Below are 19632 nucleotides of genomic sequence, written 5' to 3'. Positions count from 1 at the left end.
TAGTTTAAGGCTTGGTTTGTAGGGAATTACAAACCTGCACACATATATTCAAATGCGCATAACTATAGAATTAATTCTTGATGCGCACGTGAGCGCCATCAGCGTTTCTCACAGGTTCGCGTTTAAAGTCTGTGTAGAAAGAACGATGTCGTCTTAGCGGCCTCTAATTTAATAACTAATGATCCTTGCGACGGAAGTGAATCAATCAAAACTAACTTTAGCTGGAAAATATCTTTATTCATTTATAAAGCCAAAACAATCTCTGTTACCTTAAATTATCCGTTTGTTACTGTAAAGCCGCTTTGAAACAATCTACATTGTTAAAAGCACTATATAAATGAAGATGACTTGACTTGACTGAGTTTGCTTGTTTGGTTCATAATAAAAACAAAATAAAAATTTATAATTTTGGCAGATATAAAGATCCTTTCACACCAAAAGTGAAATTAAAGGGGTGGTTGAGTGTGATTTCACTTTTCTAACTTTAGTTAGTGTGTAATGTCGCTGTTTGATCATAAACAACATCTACAAAGTTACAACGCTCAAAGTTCAAAGCAAAGGAAGATATTTGCTTTTAAAGAAAAGGACTACAACAAATGGCTGGTTGGGACTACAGGACATTTCTCTCGGGTTAGTGACATCACTAACCCTAGAATTTACATAAACCCCGCCCCCGGGAACACGCAGTCCATGTTGAGAAGAGGAAAAGTTGTTGTATAAGAGTACATTTGTGAGTCAGCTCAAACTTTAACATCCATCTTTTCACATGCAATAGAAAGTCACTCTGTGTGCATCTCACAACAGTTCATATATGAGCAATTTATAGATTTATCATGACAGAATATCCTAATTGAAGATAGTTAACTCCACATAAGCAACATAAATTCATCAACTAACCATTCAGAGACGTCCTGTTGCATTCTACATGTTGTCACTTCTTCTTGAGTCTCTCCATCCTTATCTGACTCCGTTTAACATTAAAGGCAGAACAGTTTCTGTCATTTTAGTGTGTCTGCATGAGGTAATAGCAGCTGCTAACAGACATGAGCTCTTGAAACCCCGCCCTCTGCAGCAGCTCATTTGCATTTAAAGGGCCAGGCACAAAACGGTGCGTTTTTGCAAACCCTCAAAAAGTGACAACTTTAACTTGCTATATAAAAATATCTGTGGGGTATTTTGCGCTAAAACTTCACACACACACTCTGGGGACATCATAGATATATTTTACATCTTGTGAAAAGGGCATTATACCACCCCTTTAATAAGCCTCAGGCAGAAGGAAATACACATTCAGTCCTGTACAGTAGAGGGCGCAGCTCAAACAAACTTTTTAGCTGTGCTGCCATTCTGGATTGCAGAAGAATAGGATGCAGGAGAGGAAAGTTCTACGGTGCGTCCGAAATCGTGTGCTGTCTGAGTAGATACTACATTTGAATTTGATTCTGAGTAATTTGAGACAGAACTTCTTTCTTACTCCACACAGATCATAAACCGTTGAAATTGGTTGAAAAATGTAAGTATTATTGTGTTTTTTGTTGTGAAAAAAAACGCAGCTCCCGGTTTTGTTTTGCACGGACCAACATGACGGACTCGTTGATATATTGCAGCAACAGTCCAAAGATGCCAATGGGGCATCTGTGTATTTTATATGTCTATGACTACAACAACCATCATACTTACACAGCACACACCTCACTCCCAATTTCTCTCCACAAGAGGACATGAGAGCTGTCAATCAATAAATGGGAAAACAAAATAATTTGCGTTGCTTTTTTGAAAAAATTGCGTTACTTGACTCATTACTTGAAAAATTTATCTGTTTAAGCAACTTGCGTTACTTGTTATGCGTTACCCCCAACACTGGAAATAAGTGAATGAACTCAGCCATGAAATCATAAATAAGGAACAACAACAATATAACATACAATTCGATGAGTTTTATAACATACAACTCATCCGTCCTTTGGATGAGACGTTAAACTGAGGTCCTGACTCTCTGTGGTCATTAAAAATCTAGGAGTCATTAAAAAAGAGCAGGGGTTTAACCCAGGCATTCTGGCCAAATTTGCCCATTGGCCCCCATCCATCATGGCCTCCTAATCATCCCCATATATATACTGATTGGCTTCATCACTCTGTCTCCTCTACAACAATAAGCTGGTGTGTGGTGGGTTGTTGAGGAGATTCCCCCATTCAATGTAAAGCGCTTTGAGTGCTGAGAATATCACTATATGAATGTAATGAATTATTATTATTATTATTATTATTAATTCATTTGAAATAAGAGGTGAAATAGCATTAGAGAAAGCTAATAAATAAATAATAAAATAAAATATGAAATAACTAAATGAAACAGTTTGTCAGGTTTATGTTAATTTTGTTTGTGTTTTAGTTTGGTTTGCCCTATCTGTCTGCCCATCTGTATTCACTAGTTAGTTTTCTTGGTTTCATCTTACGCACCTGTTTTAGTTTCTCTTGATTAGCTTCCCCTGTGTATTTAAGTCCAGAGTTTGGTTCTGTTCTTGGTCCGGTAATGTCTTGTCTTATGCTGCCCTTGGTTATTCGTGTGAGTTCTGGATTATTGTGTTTCATTTTATTAAAAGACTGCTAAAAATCCATTCTACTTCTCATCCTTACCTTAACGTGACAATTTAGGCAAGCAATCTATTTTTTAATAATGCCAAGTTGTCCAAGTGAATTGCTAAAACCTAAAACAGAAGGATGTTTGTCATGGCGGGTGAAATGAAAGGAAGCGGAAGGTTGTTTCACTCGTTTTCCCACACTTCTCCACTGGAATTTCCTCTCCAGAACATTAAGCACAACAACAATGGACAGCCCAAGTGAATGACATGGAACATAAGCAGAAAACTAGTTTTAAAAGACAAAAGACGCTTGTAAAAGGTGTCCAGAACAGGTCGCATATATATTTTGGTCTTTTACTTTTTCTACATGATCACTGGGGACTGTTCCAAAATGAAAACAAACCAGATTTAACTTTCAGTTTTTAGGTACAGTATTATGATGTTCTGCTGTAATGATGAAAAAAAGTATCATAAAAATGTTATTTAAACAACAATTGCTAGCCCATTTCGTCTTTTAGTGCTGCATGTACTGTAAAATTGCTACATAGGACCTTGTCTATGGTCCTGAAGCCACACTTCCTCAGCTGAGCAAACATGATACTGTCCATGGTCCTAAACTTACTCTTCAGTCATAGCCCTCAGCAAATGTGCATCTGATGGAGCTTTCTTTCAAAGAAGACAATAATGAGCTGTCAAGCAGTATAAACTTAGTTGGATTTATATTTATTGTGATACACGAAAGAGCACTAAGGTTTTAATATTCTCAGAAAAGACAGTTCATTAGGATACCATATACCCAAGTCACTGCCTTGACCACTACCAAGCACACATCTGAATCCACTCCACATTACACCCAGTAAACATATGATGTAAAGTCAGAGGGTGTTACTGATATGGCTTGTAATGCCTCATTAAGCTAATCTTGTAAAGCACAGCTGAACTGCTGCAGATAGTGCTGACGGCCGTCGGTCTCTGCCCTTCACATCAATGTTCCTCACGTTTCAGCGGGGACTGTAAAAGCGCTAAATGGGGGTTGAGGATGTCCACATCACCATTGGGGCCCTCCTGTCCAGGAGATGCAACAGAGAAGCTCCTTTAAATGTGCCACCGAAACACCACTGCTCTGCATCACTGCTAGCATGGTTGCCTAGCAACTAGACAGCAGCAGATGCCTGCATCCCTCATCTACTACGAGTAAAAATACATGGGAAAAATCACACCACTTATATATTTGTGCAATATGCAAAATGATTTTTATAATTTCATTTGTACCTTAATCTTGATATAACATCGCAACCTGCATGTTGGCGTGTGCAAAAAAAGTGGCACTGATTTCAAAATCTCATTTGTCCGTCATTATTTACTTTTTTTTTTTTTTTTTTTTGCCATTTCTGAGTTTGTGTTTGTGTTTTTGAGGGTGTGTTGAGCTGAAGAATGTGGAAGAAATGCATGAAAATGCGCCGGGATACTCTCGCAGCATTTTAATAGGTTGCAGCGCGCGAGCCGACAAGTACAGACATCATTCCTCCGCGAGACAAGCGCGTGGACAGACTGCCTTTCCTCTTTAGTTCGCTTTCGCTTTTATTTTTTCAACAAACACCGGCATTTCATTCAGCACATTCAAAGGGGGACCATGTCTTTTACTCTTCTTTTGAAATCCAAGCGTGTACGACGGAGATTTCTGTTCCAGTCTTGATTATTTTTTACGATTCCTGGAGGTGTTATTGCAATTGAAGTGTGTCATCATTTGCTCTGAACAAGAGCAGGAACATGCTCGGGGATTCAATCGAGAGATAAGGGGGGTTTTCCAGTAGGCTAGACAAAGCTTGGACATTTGCAAGCGTTTTATTGAGATACATACGTTTTTTTCACCCCGCTTCTGCTTCATGTAAGGTTGTACTATGGACTACAAGCTCTGACGTCTGCATCAGATATTCTCTGCTGCATTTCTTTAAATGTGCATCTTTTCTCCCCAGTGACTTTGAGAGGAATATCTCGACCATCAGCGTAGGGGATGCAGATTTAATTTTTTTTTCTTCGCCTCCAACCTTTATAGCTGAGGGGGGAAATAAATAAAAATATCACTTACTGTGGAGCACCCCCCTCTTTGAAGGAGCATCTCTGGAGCCATGGCTTGCCCACAGCTTTGGACCTGGAAATTGCGACGACAGGTGTAGAAGAAGATTGATTCTCTTCCATTTTTTTTTTTTTTTTTTTTCATCATCTTATCTTTATTTATTTTTCTCCATGTTTTGGTTGAAGAAGACTTTCCAGCACTTTCCCAGAAGTCCAGTCGAAGCTGAGAGAGATGTCTGATCTTCTGGTTTTGATCGAGGGGGTCTCTGACCTGCACGGATTTCCATAGCTGAAGAAAAAAAAAAACAACTGGGACCCATTAAATATTTTCTGTATTTTTTTATTTTTTATTTTTTATTTATTTATTTTATTTTATTTTGCGGGGCCATCACACATGTGTGCATTGGTGCTTTGATCTCTGTCATTCATTTGGCCTTTTTTTCCCTCCCATCCCCTTCTGTTGGATTCTTTTGGATTATTTATTTTTTGGGGGGTTGTTTGTTTGTTTGTTTTTGTTTTGCTTTGCTTTTTTGTTTGTTTGTTTGTTTTACATCAGTTTGGAGCACAGGCGGTTGGATTACTGAAACTGAATAAACGGATTTGTGGAAATGTTGGGTCCTCAAGAAGACAAATTATGTGGAATTGTTTCTGCTCTGGCGGCTTTGTCCTTTGTCTGCTTTGTACAAAGGTAAGAAAATGAAAATATTGGAAATGATGACTATTGGATTGGATGAATGAGGCCACTTATTGGTCAAATCCCAACAGACACTCACATAATTCACTGATAGGGATATAGCGTACGAAATGTTTAATTTCCTATGCCATTTTTTTTTTTTTTTTTTTTTTTTTTTTTACCTGAATAAACTGTCGAATTGTGTGTGTGCAGTGTCTAAGAGAGAGAGAGAGGGAGAGAGAGAGAGAGAGAGAGAGAGAGAGAGAGAATCATAGGCTATGTGAGAAACATAGTTGTTTCAATTCTGCAGCGCATATAGGCCTGTTATTGAAAACCAACAATTTTTCTTTAGAATCTGTCATGTCTTTTGTTTGTCGATTATATATTATTCTCCTTTGAAAATAATAATTAAAAAAATAAAATAATAATTTCCCTGTTCAGTTAAACAGTAAATGGTTTAATTATTAACTAATTGAATATATATATATATATATATATATATATATATATATATATATATATATATATAGGCTATATATCTTTATGCAATGATCCACTGAGTGAAATATACATTTACAAATGATCAGTGCTTTTCTTCTGATCCACCCCCACCCATACCACCATGTCACTGGCGTTAGAAGAGATCCATCATCACTCAGCCAATAAGAATAAAAACGACGACGCCTATTAGTCAATAATGGTTAATGACATGTGTTCGCTGGTGATCATTGAGATGCGACGTGGCTTTGAAGCCTCTGAGGCCGAAGACACATATATCTTTTCTCCATCTCATACTGTGTATGCGTAAACACCTGTAAGACAAATGACAAGCCTTGTTATATGTTAAACACTGCTGTCTTTACTCATCTCATGTCGTGATTATTATGATTTTCACTAAATCTAATTGAAATCAACAGTGGTGGCTTAAAACCCAATGCCTTCCATTTTGACGTTATATATTTTCATTTCAAGTGCAGTGTGCATGGCTGAGGTATGGCATTTTCAAATGCATTAGTTTGAAGCCACATAAGCTTTTTCATGTGCAAATTATTAGTTGTCTAACACTAACATATGCCTCTAAACAGGGGTTTTGAACCTTTATAGACCTACAGGTTCAACAAGGGACTCCCAACACTTTCAATGTATTTTCATGAATAATATTAACATGATCAAACATCATTACACACATTGAGACAACAATTCATAATATGTAGATACATTTTTTCTTCATTTTTAAAGGTAACACTACATTTTTTTTTTTTGTAAGCAGACGTCCATAACGTGTAACATTATACTACATCGAAAACTATTTTATTTATAAATTATTATGCATACAGCCTTAATGACCACTTATTAGTTGAGGCTATGTAGAATATTTGCTCTTTTCAAAATGTGTCTGTCATACCACAAAATGATCTACAATGAACTAGTGAAGGCCAAATTGTAAAAATGTGAACCTAAATTTTAAAATGTCTTTTAAACATTCATATAAATTTTATCCTAAAATCTTGATGTTGATTAAAAAAAGGAATATGTTATGCGTCAACTACCCATCTGTTGACAGAGCCTCAGGGGCCCCAGGACCCCGAGATAAAAAAAAACCTGGCTCTGGACTGCATGTTTGAACCAGATAAACCCAGTCATGTCAGTTGTCAAAGTTACATGTTGACCTGACCACCCCCATTTGACAGTATGATGTTTGAGTGTTTTTGTTATAGTTTCAGCAACAGGACACAGTCGTGCACAGTCATTATTAGATGTTTCTGTTTAAGATCCAATTGCGCTTTCAGTAACACTTTATGCTCTGTAAAACAATAAATTATTCAATCACATAGATTTATGTTAATGATTATGTGGTGGTTATATTGATCTAAAGATAAGCCTCTTCGGATTGGCAATTACGCCAAACATTCTCAGTCTGTCTGAATGAAAACAAAATGCATTGCTAATAAACAATCAAGGATATATGGTTCAATTACATCATATGAATGAACAAATTTGCTATTAGCTGTATATTTGGTTTAGCAGAATTTTGACAAAAAGCGCTCTCGATTTTCTCTCTTGCAGCACCTCCACCGGAAATACCGGAATATCTGTGGCCAAGACGACAGTGGACAAATTGCTGAAGGGGTATGACATCCGTCTCCGGCCAGACTTCGGAGGTACACATGATCCTTTCTTAAAAACGTATTCCTATACTCTCACCAGTCAGTCACTATCAGAGAAATCACTTATCTGGAGTCTAGTGCTAAACATTATCATTGGCAAATGCAGTACTGTATGTATATAGAAAATATAGTGCTATGTTTTCCGCATTGCACATCTGATCATAAATCTCCTGTGTAGGAAGGTTTTCAAAACTTGCTGGTTTGTTGCTCATGATCTCATGTAAAGTCGGAAAATAAAGTGACTGTATGAAGGCAGACATTTTCAAGAAATTGCTGAAACATCTCATGGTTTAGCATCAATTTCAAGGTTAGGCAAAGAAAACAAGGAGCTGTTTGGGATGGAAAGGCACTCTGTACTCTTGTATCCCGTATTTATTTATTTATTTTCCCCCGGACCCCTCCTTTCCTATAAAAAGTTGTGTGGGTACAGTTTTCACAAAGGCTGAGCACACAGTTTTAGGTTGCAGCTCATGGTCCATATTTCTGCACACGTTCACATTGTTGAAGGACAACAAGATGCTTTTCGAACCACAAAGTCGGGGGAAAATTTTGTTTCACCACAACTAGAAGTTGGCTTGTCTGGCTATTCATCACAAGCATTCTGTTTGACCCTGATAATGCAAAGAGACTATAAATTTGCTACAGAATGTACTTTTCAATTCAGCTTTGCAGCTCTCCTTCATCTATCTACTTGTATGTCAATGTTTGCCACTATTTAAATATCATATGTGTATTATTTATGTTTTTTGTCAATATTTGATAGATTCCCTCAAACTGTATTCATGTTTTTACCATAGATTTGCCTTTTTGGCCTTTTGGAATTTGCTGGTAGAGATGACAAGTCCGATATAGAATTCCTCTGATTTGCTGTATTTCAGGACACATTGACCAATTGACTGTTCGCAAAGACCCGTCCCCTTTAGTTACTGTTGCTATGTCCGACTAGCCACGTCGCTCTAACGCCACACCATGTTCTCACGCAGTGAAAAATACATCGCGGAGCAGAGAGGACACTAACAAAGCACTGACAACGCACTGACAGACAGGACAGACCAGGTTACTTTTGATATGAAACAAAGTCTCACCTTTCAAATTTGGTCATTTTTTTAAAAGAAATTTAAACAATAAATACCGGTTTGTGGCTCTTCAATGTGTCTGACAGATCGCTGTAGAGCCTCAGTTAAAGATGCTCGTGAACCGATCATCTCTTCCTTCTAGTTAATTTATAGCATCAAATAAACATGAATGAACATAGGAAGGAATGTTGTTTTAACCGCGGAAAGATGTCAGTACACACCGTTTTTCAAGTTCAAATCCTCCGACGTTTATCTACTAACTCTCCTGACTGCTTTGTCAGACATAAATGGCGGATGGCGGATTATGATTGGTCAGATCGCCTGTCAATCAAACTCCCTGCGAAGGGTAAATTGGAGATCATTTAAATGTTCTCTATTCTCTTCAACACCATTTTTACACCACACAAAGGATTTTTGAATCGTTTCACCAGGAGTGATGGCCCCTCCACAGAGCAATGATACAGTGCTGCACGTTTGTATTGGGAGCACCATCCACTCTGATGCAGGCCAGGGAACTGTAGTCTATCACATACTGATAATTCTATCATCAGTCAGAGCCCAAGTCTCCTGACACAACTGCTGACCAACTTCAGCTTTGGAGCACCGTGCATTTTAATTGGACCCAGACCGCAGCTACGATAGCCAAAGAGAGAGGGGGGGGGGGGGGGGGGGGGGGTGAAGAGGGCAGAGAGGAGAGAGATGGAGAGAAAGAAAGAGGCCAGTTAGGTTGTCGGGAAACCAGGCTGCCCTAAAAGAGCTTCATCTCTCTGGCCGGCTAGAGGGATAGCCGCGGGGTTTGGCCGTGGTGTATTTGTGTGTGTGTGCATCCCAAGTCACATCACAACACACATGAAGGCAAAGCCTGCTTACACACACATGAATTCACACAAAAAACAGTTGCGCAACAGTATTGCTGCGAAAAAAATTAAAAAAATGGCATTAACAAAATATCCACAAGCAAGTTTAATGAACCTCTAAACGTACTGAAATTGCGTTGCACATTGCGTTTTTTAAAGGCACTGTCATTCTTTTTTGTGCAAATGTCTTATTATAGATTGCACCTTCCAATTTGCTGACAAAATTAACACTGCAAATGCCAAATTTCAATTCCATTTAGCAGGCTTGATATATAGATTTGGTGCTCTTTTTTTTAAACATCATAAAGGTACTGATTATTAAATGGTTATACAGTTTGGATATCTAGTTGACTTCCATGTGCCTCAAACAAAACTGACTATTATTAAAGTGCATATATTTTGCTAATTTAAATGAATTATTTTATGTTATTTATTTATTTATTTTTTGTTTGTTTGTTTGTTTGGGGGGGGGGGGGGTCTGCTTGAATATATTTACATGATTTAAAGTTCAAAAATACATTGCCGTTTTTCTCAGTCTCTATGGTTTCATTGTTCAGGGCCCGGTTCCCCAAAACATTCTAAACCGCTAAGTAGTTCTTAACCTGTTCCTTAACCTCTCTCTTAACGTTATGGCACGATTCCCAACACGTTCGTACGCTAAGTATATCTTCTGTAAGTCACACTTTCGTAAGGTTGGTCTGGACCACTTTTAGCTTTACCTTATCACTGTTGAAGGTCTATACGAATATAATTCTGAAGTTTTAATACACCCAGACAGTATTCAATTAGGCTAATTCAAGTGTTTTCATGCAAAGAATAAAATTGTCATTACACTGATTGTTGTTAGATTTTTAATTATATTATTATACAATATTATTAATTTAATTAAAAAGCGCTTTTAAAGGCCAGTGAAAGCATAGGCTACTGTCAGTTAAGTCCTATTCGGACGCTAATATTGTTTCTCGTGGTATTTTAAACATTTATAGGGGTGAGTCGGTGATTTTAGTGCCGTCCGAATCCATAATATCAGTGTTTTTTTTTTCACCCAACCCACGTAAAAATCCCTGGCCAAATTAGTACCTACTGTTTTTGGACAAACAGGTCGTGTGGTAATTTAATTGCTGTCTGAATCCACATCTCTGAGTTTACAAGAAGAGATTCAAAATCCACTGTTTAAACCCTTTTTGATCACTGCCGAGCACCGAGATGTAGGCCTACACTTTTATTACTGAAATGCTGGAAAGTATTTCCAAGAACAATATTTCATCGCAGCTCCACCTCAGAGAACAAAAATGGGAAAGAGAAGAAACCACGTACAAATTTGAAATGGTTATTATGGCAGCAATATATGATACAATTTTGTAGGCTAGGCTATTATAGGCTATTATAGTTTGGATTATTTTTTATAATATCCCATGAGTCCTAATACATGCAATTTCAACTATTTCTGAAGTGCTTCTTTTTTAAAGAACACCGCTTTCTCACATAAACAGCCCCTGCACGAGAGAATAATTGATTCTCGAGCCATCGATATCAACCAATTCAGCACCATCGCCACGGACAGCACCCGGTAACGTCGCACGTAAGAAGGTATATCTTCCTAAGGTATGGTTCCTAAGGTATGGTTCGGGGAACACACTTAGGAACATAAACAACTTTGGTAAGATATATATCTTTCGAGTCTTCTTAGCGCGCTAAGAGTGAGCGTTATCGGGGAACCGGGCCCAGATCACAGTTGAAATTCTTCATCATATAGTCACTTGTGCACATCATAAAAGCAATTTATCATTCTTTTGAACAAACTTCCAGTGCTTTGGTACGTTCATGCAATTGATTATGTACAATTGTCTGTTATTTCCTACATTATCAATTCCTTATGTCATGTTGATCATAATACATTATACTGGTTCTCTGTTGAATAGTATTGTCCCTCAAAACATCTAGGCATTAGTTAATTACGCAAGTCATTAAATGCAAAATGGTTGAACTAGTTGTCATAATCTGTCAAGCATATTTTCTATACATTTCTATTAGATTTTTTTGTTTTAATGTGTCCTGAATTGATGAACTGCACAGATGAATCTTGAATTGAACTAATAAAGGGGAATGTAACGCATTAGAACCAGCTCAGAGGTGCATCTCTGGTAGACAGAGAACAACACTGGTACAAATTCTGATAATAGAAGAACAACAGAGAAATGAACAGGGTCAACAGCTGGGAAGAAGAAGAGGAGTATAAGGATGCTTGGAGGAAGGGTAGAGAGGCAAAACAGTTGAAGAGTTAGAAAAGGCCAATGACGTACTGTACTGTAGGCACATTTCCGATAAAATAAAGGCCACTATTGTGTACTATGTTCTCAATCATGGCGTTTCAATGGCAGAGGCTGGTCGAGCGGGGCAGCCAAATGTTGAGAGAACAACCGTGTCCTCAATCATTCAAACGTTCCTTAGACAGAACAGAACAGGTATGTAATCCAACAATGTGCACTCTTCTGTAATACTGTGTACTTACTGTAATGCTGTAATGCTTTATGTTACAGTAGTCCACTCACATTTTACAGTATACAGTAAATATACAGATACAAGCATATATTATACAGATACATACATGTCTTGTCTCTTTCTTTGACATTTTACTGTAATTTGTTGTCAGAGAAACAGTAAAAGCGAAACAGACCAGTCTCTTGCTATCAATATTTTATATACGCCAAATTTGTACAGTTGAAATTAATCTTTGCCATACACAAAAAGTGCCGCCTTGTGCATTTTCAGTTAGTCATCAAAACCATCGTCAGGAAATACTTTCAGAGTATTCACTGTTATTAACAACATGGCTAAGCATTTTGACTATCTTGTTTGTGAACAATGACGCAAGGACTTATTCTGATGGCACTGATAATGTTCATTGACATAAATTGATGAACTATGGATTTGTTACAGGCTTTTAGGTAATCCATGAATCCATGTGTGGTGACGAGGTTAAGGATGATACGAGGAAATTAACCAAAGCGACTGAGAAAAACTGTGTTTTCTCATACTATACATTGTATAGTCTGTATCTGTATAGTACAAAATAGTGTGTGTGTGTGTGTTTTTTTTTTTTACTTTAAAGTCTGGAACGACATGAGGGCGAGTAAATGATGACAACATTTTAATTTTTGGGTGAACTATCCCTTTAAATCATGTGAATGTATTCTAGCAGACCCACCCCCATCCATCCATGTATTTGTTAGTTCCAGTCTTCCTATTGTAGCCATTCTCACCCTGTTAGGGTTCATTGTCTCAGCAGCAGTAGATGATGAGTCATTTTATTCAGCCTTGCTTTACACTCGACTTTGTTGCCCTTCATGTTAGCGTTATAGTTATTGGCTTTGGCTCCAGCTCTCAACAAGTAGCCCATGGGTGTGCTGTACGGTCTGAGAAAGCAACCTGTCTGAGCAGAACTCAAATCGGACTCAGCTTGAGTGGAATACAAAACCCTGCTGCTTTGCTGTCTACTGCCTTGTTTGAGTCCTGACTGAAATTTTACTAATACTTGATTTGAAACTCGTTGTAGGCAGCAACGCAGTGAAGCGTAAAAGACTTGTGACTCACAATTGAAGTCAGTATAAAATTAGCATATTGCCACACTGTAAACATAATACTTGGTGCAGACAAATCTTGTGTGACACAGTCCACTTTCAACCACAAAAAAAAAATTGAATTTATATCAACTCATTTCACAGTATTTTCTTTGCAAGTGTCAATAGTATAGTTAGATGCTATTCATACTTATTGCAAATAGTGGCAGATACTATTTGCTCTTCATTTGTTATAGTACATTATAAAACTGTATGTAATAATAACATTAACTGTATACAGTATTTAATAATAAACCGGTGAGAGATACAAAGACTTGGATAAATGAAAACTTAAAATAGTGGAAGACAGAAACATTACAAATATGTTGAATAACTGGTCCATAGAAAGTTGGACCTATAATACAGTATATAAATTAATATTGTAACCTTGTTGCACAACCGTCTTGTCTCCATTCCACTTTCTTTCTGCATAGTAATGGATTATTTCCCTTAGTGAAAGCTTTAGGCTAGTAACACAAAATATTTTCAATTCAGAACAATATTTAATGTATTTCCATGTATTTATTTATTAGATAAACAGCCGTATAATAAGTGAGATAATGTACAACCAGTTGGTCATTGAATGTAACTCAAATGAAACTTCAGGGTTATAACGAACCTGTTGCAAATCCTGATCACCCTGTCTGGGTTTATTTCGAGATCGTGACCAGCCGGCTGTACATGATCTCTCTTATGTATAAACCTGCTAAGAGTGTAAATATCCCAGTGGAAAAATGACAATGGAAAATGATCATTTTGCGCCATTCAAATGAAACCGAATTCCCCATTGTCTAGAAGAGGAAGACACAGGATTAATTACAGCCTGTGCTGGCCTTATTTACAACCTCAATAATCAGGGCAGCCTCTGAAGGTCTCTGAAGACCTTGAATTTACGAGATTGCTGTTTCTCATTTTAAGTCATCCTCTCTAACAAAGGATACCTTCACGTTCCCAGGTCTGGTTGAGTCTGGATATGTTGCCGGGGCCTGTTTATGTGCTGCCCATAAAAAACATGCTGAAAGTTTAATCAACAGAATGGAACATGAATACAGTTGCCTAGATACGCAACATGTCACACCCGAGGCCATAAATCAACTACATGTTTTTTGGGGGGGTTTTTTGCAACAGAAAGTCTTCTTTTTTTAATATTTAGAAATATTATTATTAATATTCACAGTATGGAAATAAAATTACTCAAAAACTGATCTTTCTAGGGATCCTCATTATAATGTTAAGATAATTATTAACATAAAAAAAGATACTTTGAAACTGTAGCTTGCCAAGATACAAGCTACTCATTATTTACATAATTTAAAAGCTACAATGGGGACAATATCTCTAGTTTTTGAATGAATGAATAATCTCCAATAGGTTGACAGCCATTAAACTTATACAGATATATTACATCATAAAACATCATAATTTATTAACTGTGTCCAGAACAGCAGCATTTAACTAAATATTTCACTGTAAAAGAAGACCAAAAACGCACCAAAGGAACTTGAATCAGTAAGAACTATCCAAACAAACCAATTCAATAAAATGTGATTCACTATATAAGATAATTTAAAGGGATAGATCATTTCTATGCATAATCTACATATATATATATATATATATATATATATATATATATATATATATATATATATATATATATATATATATATATAAAATCTTTAAAATATCTTTGTTTGTGTTGAACAGAAGAAATAAACCCATACATGTTTAGAACAACTTGAGGGTGCGTAAGTGAGGACAACATTTTCATTTTTGGGTGAACTATTAAGATGAACCCACTTGGCTGTGTAGCTCTGTAACACATATTTATGTGTGAAAATGAAACACAATTACATTCACATACCAGGGTCACACTTCTCTCATCCTTAAATATGTGTGAGCACAAACAAAATATTTACCTGTGTGTGTTTACATTACATAAGCAGTTCATGTTTTCCGGCACCCCTCCAGACATACATCCACCCACCCACACACACACACACACACACACACACACACACGCACACACACACACACACACACACACACACACACACACACACAGAGGATGGTTTGACTAAAATTCCTATCATAATCTGCCTGTATGGAAAGCTTCCAATTGAAAGTGTGTGAAAGTATCAATTAACTGCATTTCTCTCTCTGTACTGATTTGGTGACGTGGACACTACTAATGCCAACAGCAATGCTGTGCTGCAAACAAACACTGGAGGAATCCCTTGTTGAAAATTATACTTTTAAAAAGAGTACTTATTACGGAAATAATATACTTCAGAAGAATATGCTTAGCGTGCAAACTAAATGTAATGTTCTCAGGACACTTAATTGCATGTTAATTGCAATTAAATGCAATTATTTGAACTTACATGTTTGCTTTTTGACACATTTATGTAGCACTTAAGTAGCCCTCATCTCAGTATGTAATTTCATATTCACATCTATTGTCCATGAAAAATGGCCAAAGTGTGCTGTTGAATGTACTGATAAGCATTTATAATAAATTAAAATATATAATTTCATTGTCATTTCTACTGAAACTTGCATGTCATGTATTCAAATATATTGGTACATTTGTAATGATGAGGTTGCCATGTGTATCAAATAACAATGTAATATCAAATAACACTACAGATAAAATTAATCTCAAGTACTTCACATCTGCTTCCGTATGTTGATCAACACATCAAAATAAGTGTACTTAATTAAAGCATGGCAAAAGACTATTAGATTATAATGATTTAAAATGTGCTTTAACGTAAAACTTTTCATTTGATATTATTACAAATTGTACTTTAAAAGTGTACTTGAGTGTGTTAAGAAACAGTCATGGATGTACTCTCCTTTAAGTACACTTAAATGGCCTTTTATTTCATTAATATTATAATATATGTGTTTAGTACACTAAAAGTGCACATTTAATATAATTTGTCAATACAGTTGTTGTTTTTTTCTTCGCAAAGGATACTTCACCCAAAATTTTTAATTCTGTGATCATTTACTCACTCCTTGCCACTGTCGACTTTGGCCTTTGGCCTTTGGCTTGCTTAGTTGGGGACGGACACTTAATATTCAACAATATTATTGATCTGCCTGCATTGACACCATTAAATGAGAACTGAACTAAGTTGGACGATGACATCACTGTTCACCAGGGCGGCTATATATATATATATATATATATATATATATATATATATATATATATATATATATATATATATATATATATATATAAATTAACTACATTAATAACTTAACTTACATATAATAAAAAATATTATACTTATTAATAAATAACTTACAACAGAAATAAGCCATCACTGAACTATACTTAAGCTGGACTATGACACTATTTTCTTCTAGATTTACCTGTAATCATTGTAAAGCTGCTTTGAAAATATCTGTATTGTAAAGAGCGCTATATAAATAAAGGTGACTTGACTTGACTCTCATTTTTATTTCTAACCATATGACTTTTTTTTTTTTCGTGAAACGCTATAAGAGAGTTTTAAAGAATTGTAAACTGGTTGCTTTGAGACTTTCAAGATTCAAAAGGATGCTCAAGCACCATAAATGTATCGTAAAAGCAGTCCACATGATTTGTGCTACACTATATGTCCCAAGTCTTCAAAAGCCATACAATATCTTTGTCTGATGAAGAGACAAAAACTGAAATTATGTCATGAAAATCTTGCCTTCTACCGCAGCTCTCAAATTTCATTTACATGTTTATTCAAATATGTTTTTCTCATGACTGATCACAATGCACCAGTGTTAATATGTGTATATATACGATATAAAACCCACATCAGATTACTGTTTTTCACACTATGCTGGATTACCTCTCTCTGTCGTCCTGGTACTGAAGCTTTGTATGAACAAGAGGGGTGTCCTGCTCCCTGAAGAATAAGGCCTATAGTCTAAGAGAGAGACCATTGAAACAAAACTATGAACAAAAGGCCACTAATTACATTATCTTTGAGGACCTCACCATTTTTCCCAAGATGTAAGTGGCCCCCATGGACTGCAGGAAATCTAATAAAAAGCAGTGGCCTGTAAATTGTAGCAGTAAGTGTTTTTCCTGTGCTGGGTTATCGGCATCTCCTTCAACTTTAGTACTGTGGGCAATGTTTTAAAAGCTTTCAGATCAACACTTTGTAAATTACATTGGAATTTAAAGAAATGTCATGAAAATATATCAGATGTGCTGTAACTATGTAATAAACATGTAATAGAAAACATTTCTAAAGCATTTATAGCTGCTCGGTATCATAATGCTGAGTAAATAGCCATTTTATGCAACTCCAGCTTTCTCCTTAACCAAAACTAAATCACAACCATTTCAAAAAAATAAAAATAAAAATAAAAAAATAAATAATAATATTTAGATTAGATTAACAGGGCGTGTTCTGTTAAAGTGCTCAATAATGTGTCAAGCTTTAGAAGCAAACAAATAGGGTTCCTAACCTAAGTGCTATATGCCACCACATCTCATAAGTACATTTACATCGCAGGGCCGATATATAATCCAAATGGTTGCCAAGTCTTAGACAAATAGCAGTGCAGAGTAGCCAGAGGGCAGACCATCTCGTTAGCAGTGTGATTTACTGTCCCTGGCCTTAGACCACTGTGTATGTGTGTGTGTTGATGATATGTATTCACTCTGATGGAACGTACAAGCTGACACTTCTCCTTCAAGCTTAATGTATTGCTGTGCATTACATGCAACTGTCATGGACAAGGTGCTTTAGATAAATCTTAACTTGGGAGGATGTATATGTCTGTACGCTGTCTTAACGCTGGACAGTATGTTACTGTGATGTACCATTTTCTGAGGCTCTCAGGGACTTATCTCAGAAAACCATGTAAAGCTGGTCTGCGATATGATGTCAGATGCAATTTCACCAAGTTGTGGTTACTGAGCAATACAATGATTTCTCTAATTTTTTCCATTTACTATCACTCACATGTGTACAAGCTTAAAAAATGGAGTATGTAGTGCTAGTCAAACAGAGGTTATTCTGGGGGTGGGGCATCAGGAATGTTTCACCGCATATTCAGGGGGCTCCATTAATATGCCAGGAAAATGGACAAACTGTGTTTGTGTTTGGGCATGGAAGGCAGGTTCAAAGAGTCACTGGCCAGTACCAGAGCTCCCCCAACCTTATGAAGGGGAACCGCTCTGAAGGGATTTTGTACAAGATGTGCAAATGAGAAAACCTGGCCACCAACTCTCTCCCATCCATCCAGTTTGAGCCCCTCACCCTGGAGACAGCACTTTACAGTAAATCTGGCTGTCATCGCCTCTGAAATGGGTTTTATGGTCTCAGATCCCACCGTTAACAAAGCTTGAAATGGTGGCGACACATCCATAAAGCTGCGAACATGTACTCTTTTCCCTTAAGAGTGAGTCTACTCTAGGCCTTTGGTTCCCTTTCGAAAGGGAATTCGCACTGCAGCTGAAAAATATGCTATGGGGAACACCGCATAGCTTCTTGTCAGACACAGTGTCTCGTTCCCCTTCTTAGGGAACCAGGGGTACATTCGTAACCGAGACGTTTTTCCCCGTGTCTTGATATTAAACCAGGCTAGAGTTACCACATAGATGCAATTCTGTTCTCTGCAGGCAAACTACATTTTTAGTGGTGTTTTCTAAGACAAGCATCACTACTGTTATTGCTCATTCTTAGGGTTAGTAATCTGAATAAACCTCAAACTTTAAAGATGCATTGATTATTGCTTTGCATAACCAGCTCCATAAGTATGGCTTTTCTGATGAAGTATTGCTCAGTAGTGTAGTACAGCATTGCACTTGCGGAGTGCTTTGGTACGAGTTGCGTAAAACCGGTCTCACAATAAAAGAGCTCAAAGAATTGTAGAAGCAAGCTATAATGGCAACACAATGTAATGTCAATTATCAACTATTTTTGGTGAATTGGTGGCTAAAACATAGGAATTTGTAGGATCTCTTTCATATGTTTTTGTACAATCTGCTTGTACCCAAGTGACTGTTTGTTTCAGGGCTTACTTTTCCCCCTAATAATCGTATAGGTAAATTTTTGTATGAATTCACATCGTACGAGTCCATATGAAAATGCCACCTCGTAAAATAGTAACACCTGTAAGATCGGGTTGAAAATGGCATGGCTGCTTCAGCAAATGCATTATTATATCATTTATGCATTTTTGAAACACTCGGTTAGGCTTTGGGTAGGATTTAGTGTATTTGGTACATTATTTTCAAACATGATATAGAATTAACTTGGCACCACTCACTGGACATTTCATCTGCAATATCAAAGACTTTAAGAGAGAACTGAAAACCCATCTCTTCCTTAAATGCTATTCTTGATTTTGTGGATGATTTTGTGTGTAATGGCGTATTGCTGGATTGATTATTCGCTTGTTCTCTTCTACTTTATTGCTGTATTTTTTCCATTGTTGTATTGTGAAATGTCCTTGAGTTGGCAGAAAGGTGCTATATAAAATGAACATATTATACAACAACAAAAAACATTGCCAGATTCATGATCATCTGTTTCTGACTGAACTGAACACACTT

The 19632-nt window shown here is 36.7% G+C and overlaps 1 protein-coding gene across 1 annotated transcript in view; it reads left to right on the top strand.

Annotated features, from left to right (window-relative positions):
- The first annotated feature begins 3832 nt into the window (after positions 1–3832).
- Positions 3833–19632, top strand: part of gabrb4 (gamma-aminobutyric acid type A receptor subunit beta4) — a 104823-nt gene continuing 89023 nt past the window's right edge. Inside the window, exons 1-2 of the mRNA XM_084136679.1 lie at positions 3833–5346; positions 7399–7493. Of these exons, the coding sequence (XP_083992805.1) occupies positions 5267–5346; positions 7399–7493 (175 nt within the window). The 5' untranslated portion in view covers positions 3833–5266. The remainder of the gene's footprint in view (positions 5347–7398; positions 7494–19632) is intronic.

Source organism: Abramis brama (assembly GCF_963993115.1).
Source record: "Abramis brama genome assembly, chromosome: 15".
NCBI classification, from domain to species: Eukaryota; Metazoa; Chordata; class Actinopteri; order Cypriniformes; family Leuciscidae; genus Abramis; species Abramis brama.
The sequence above is the reverse complement of the archived record's forward strand: the minus strand, read 5'-3'. Positions and strand labels throughout refer to the sequence as shown.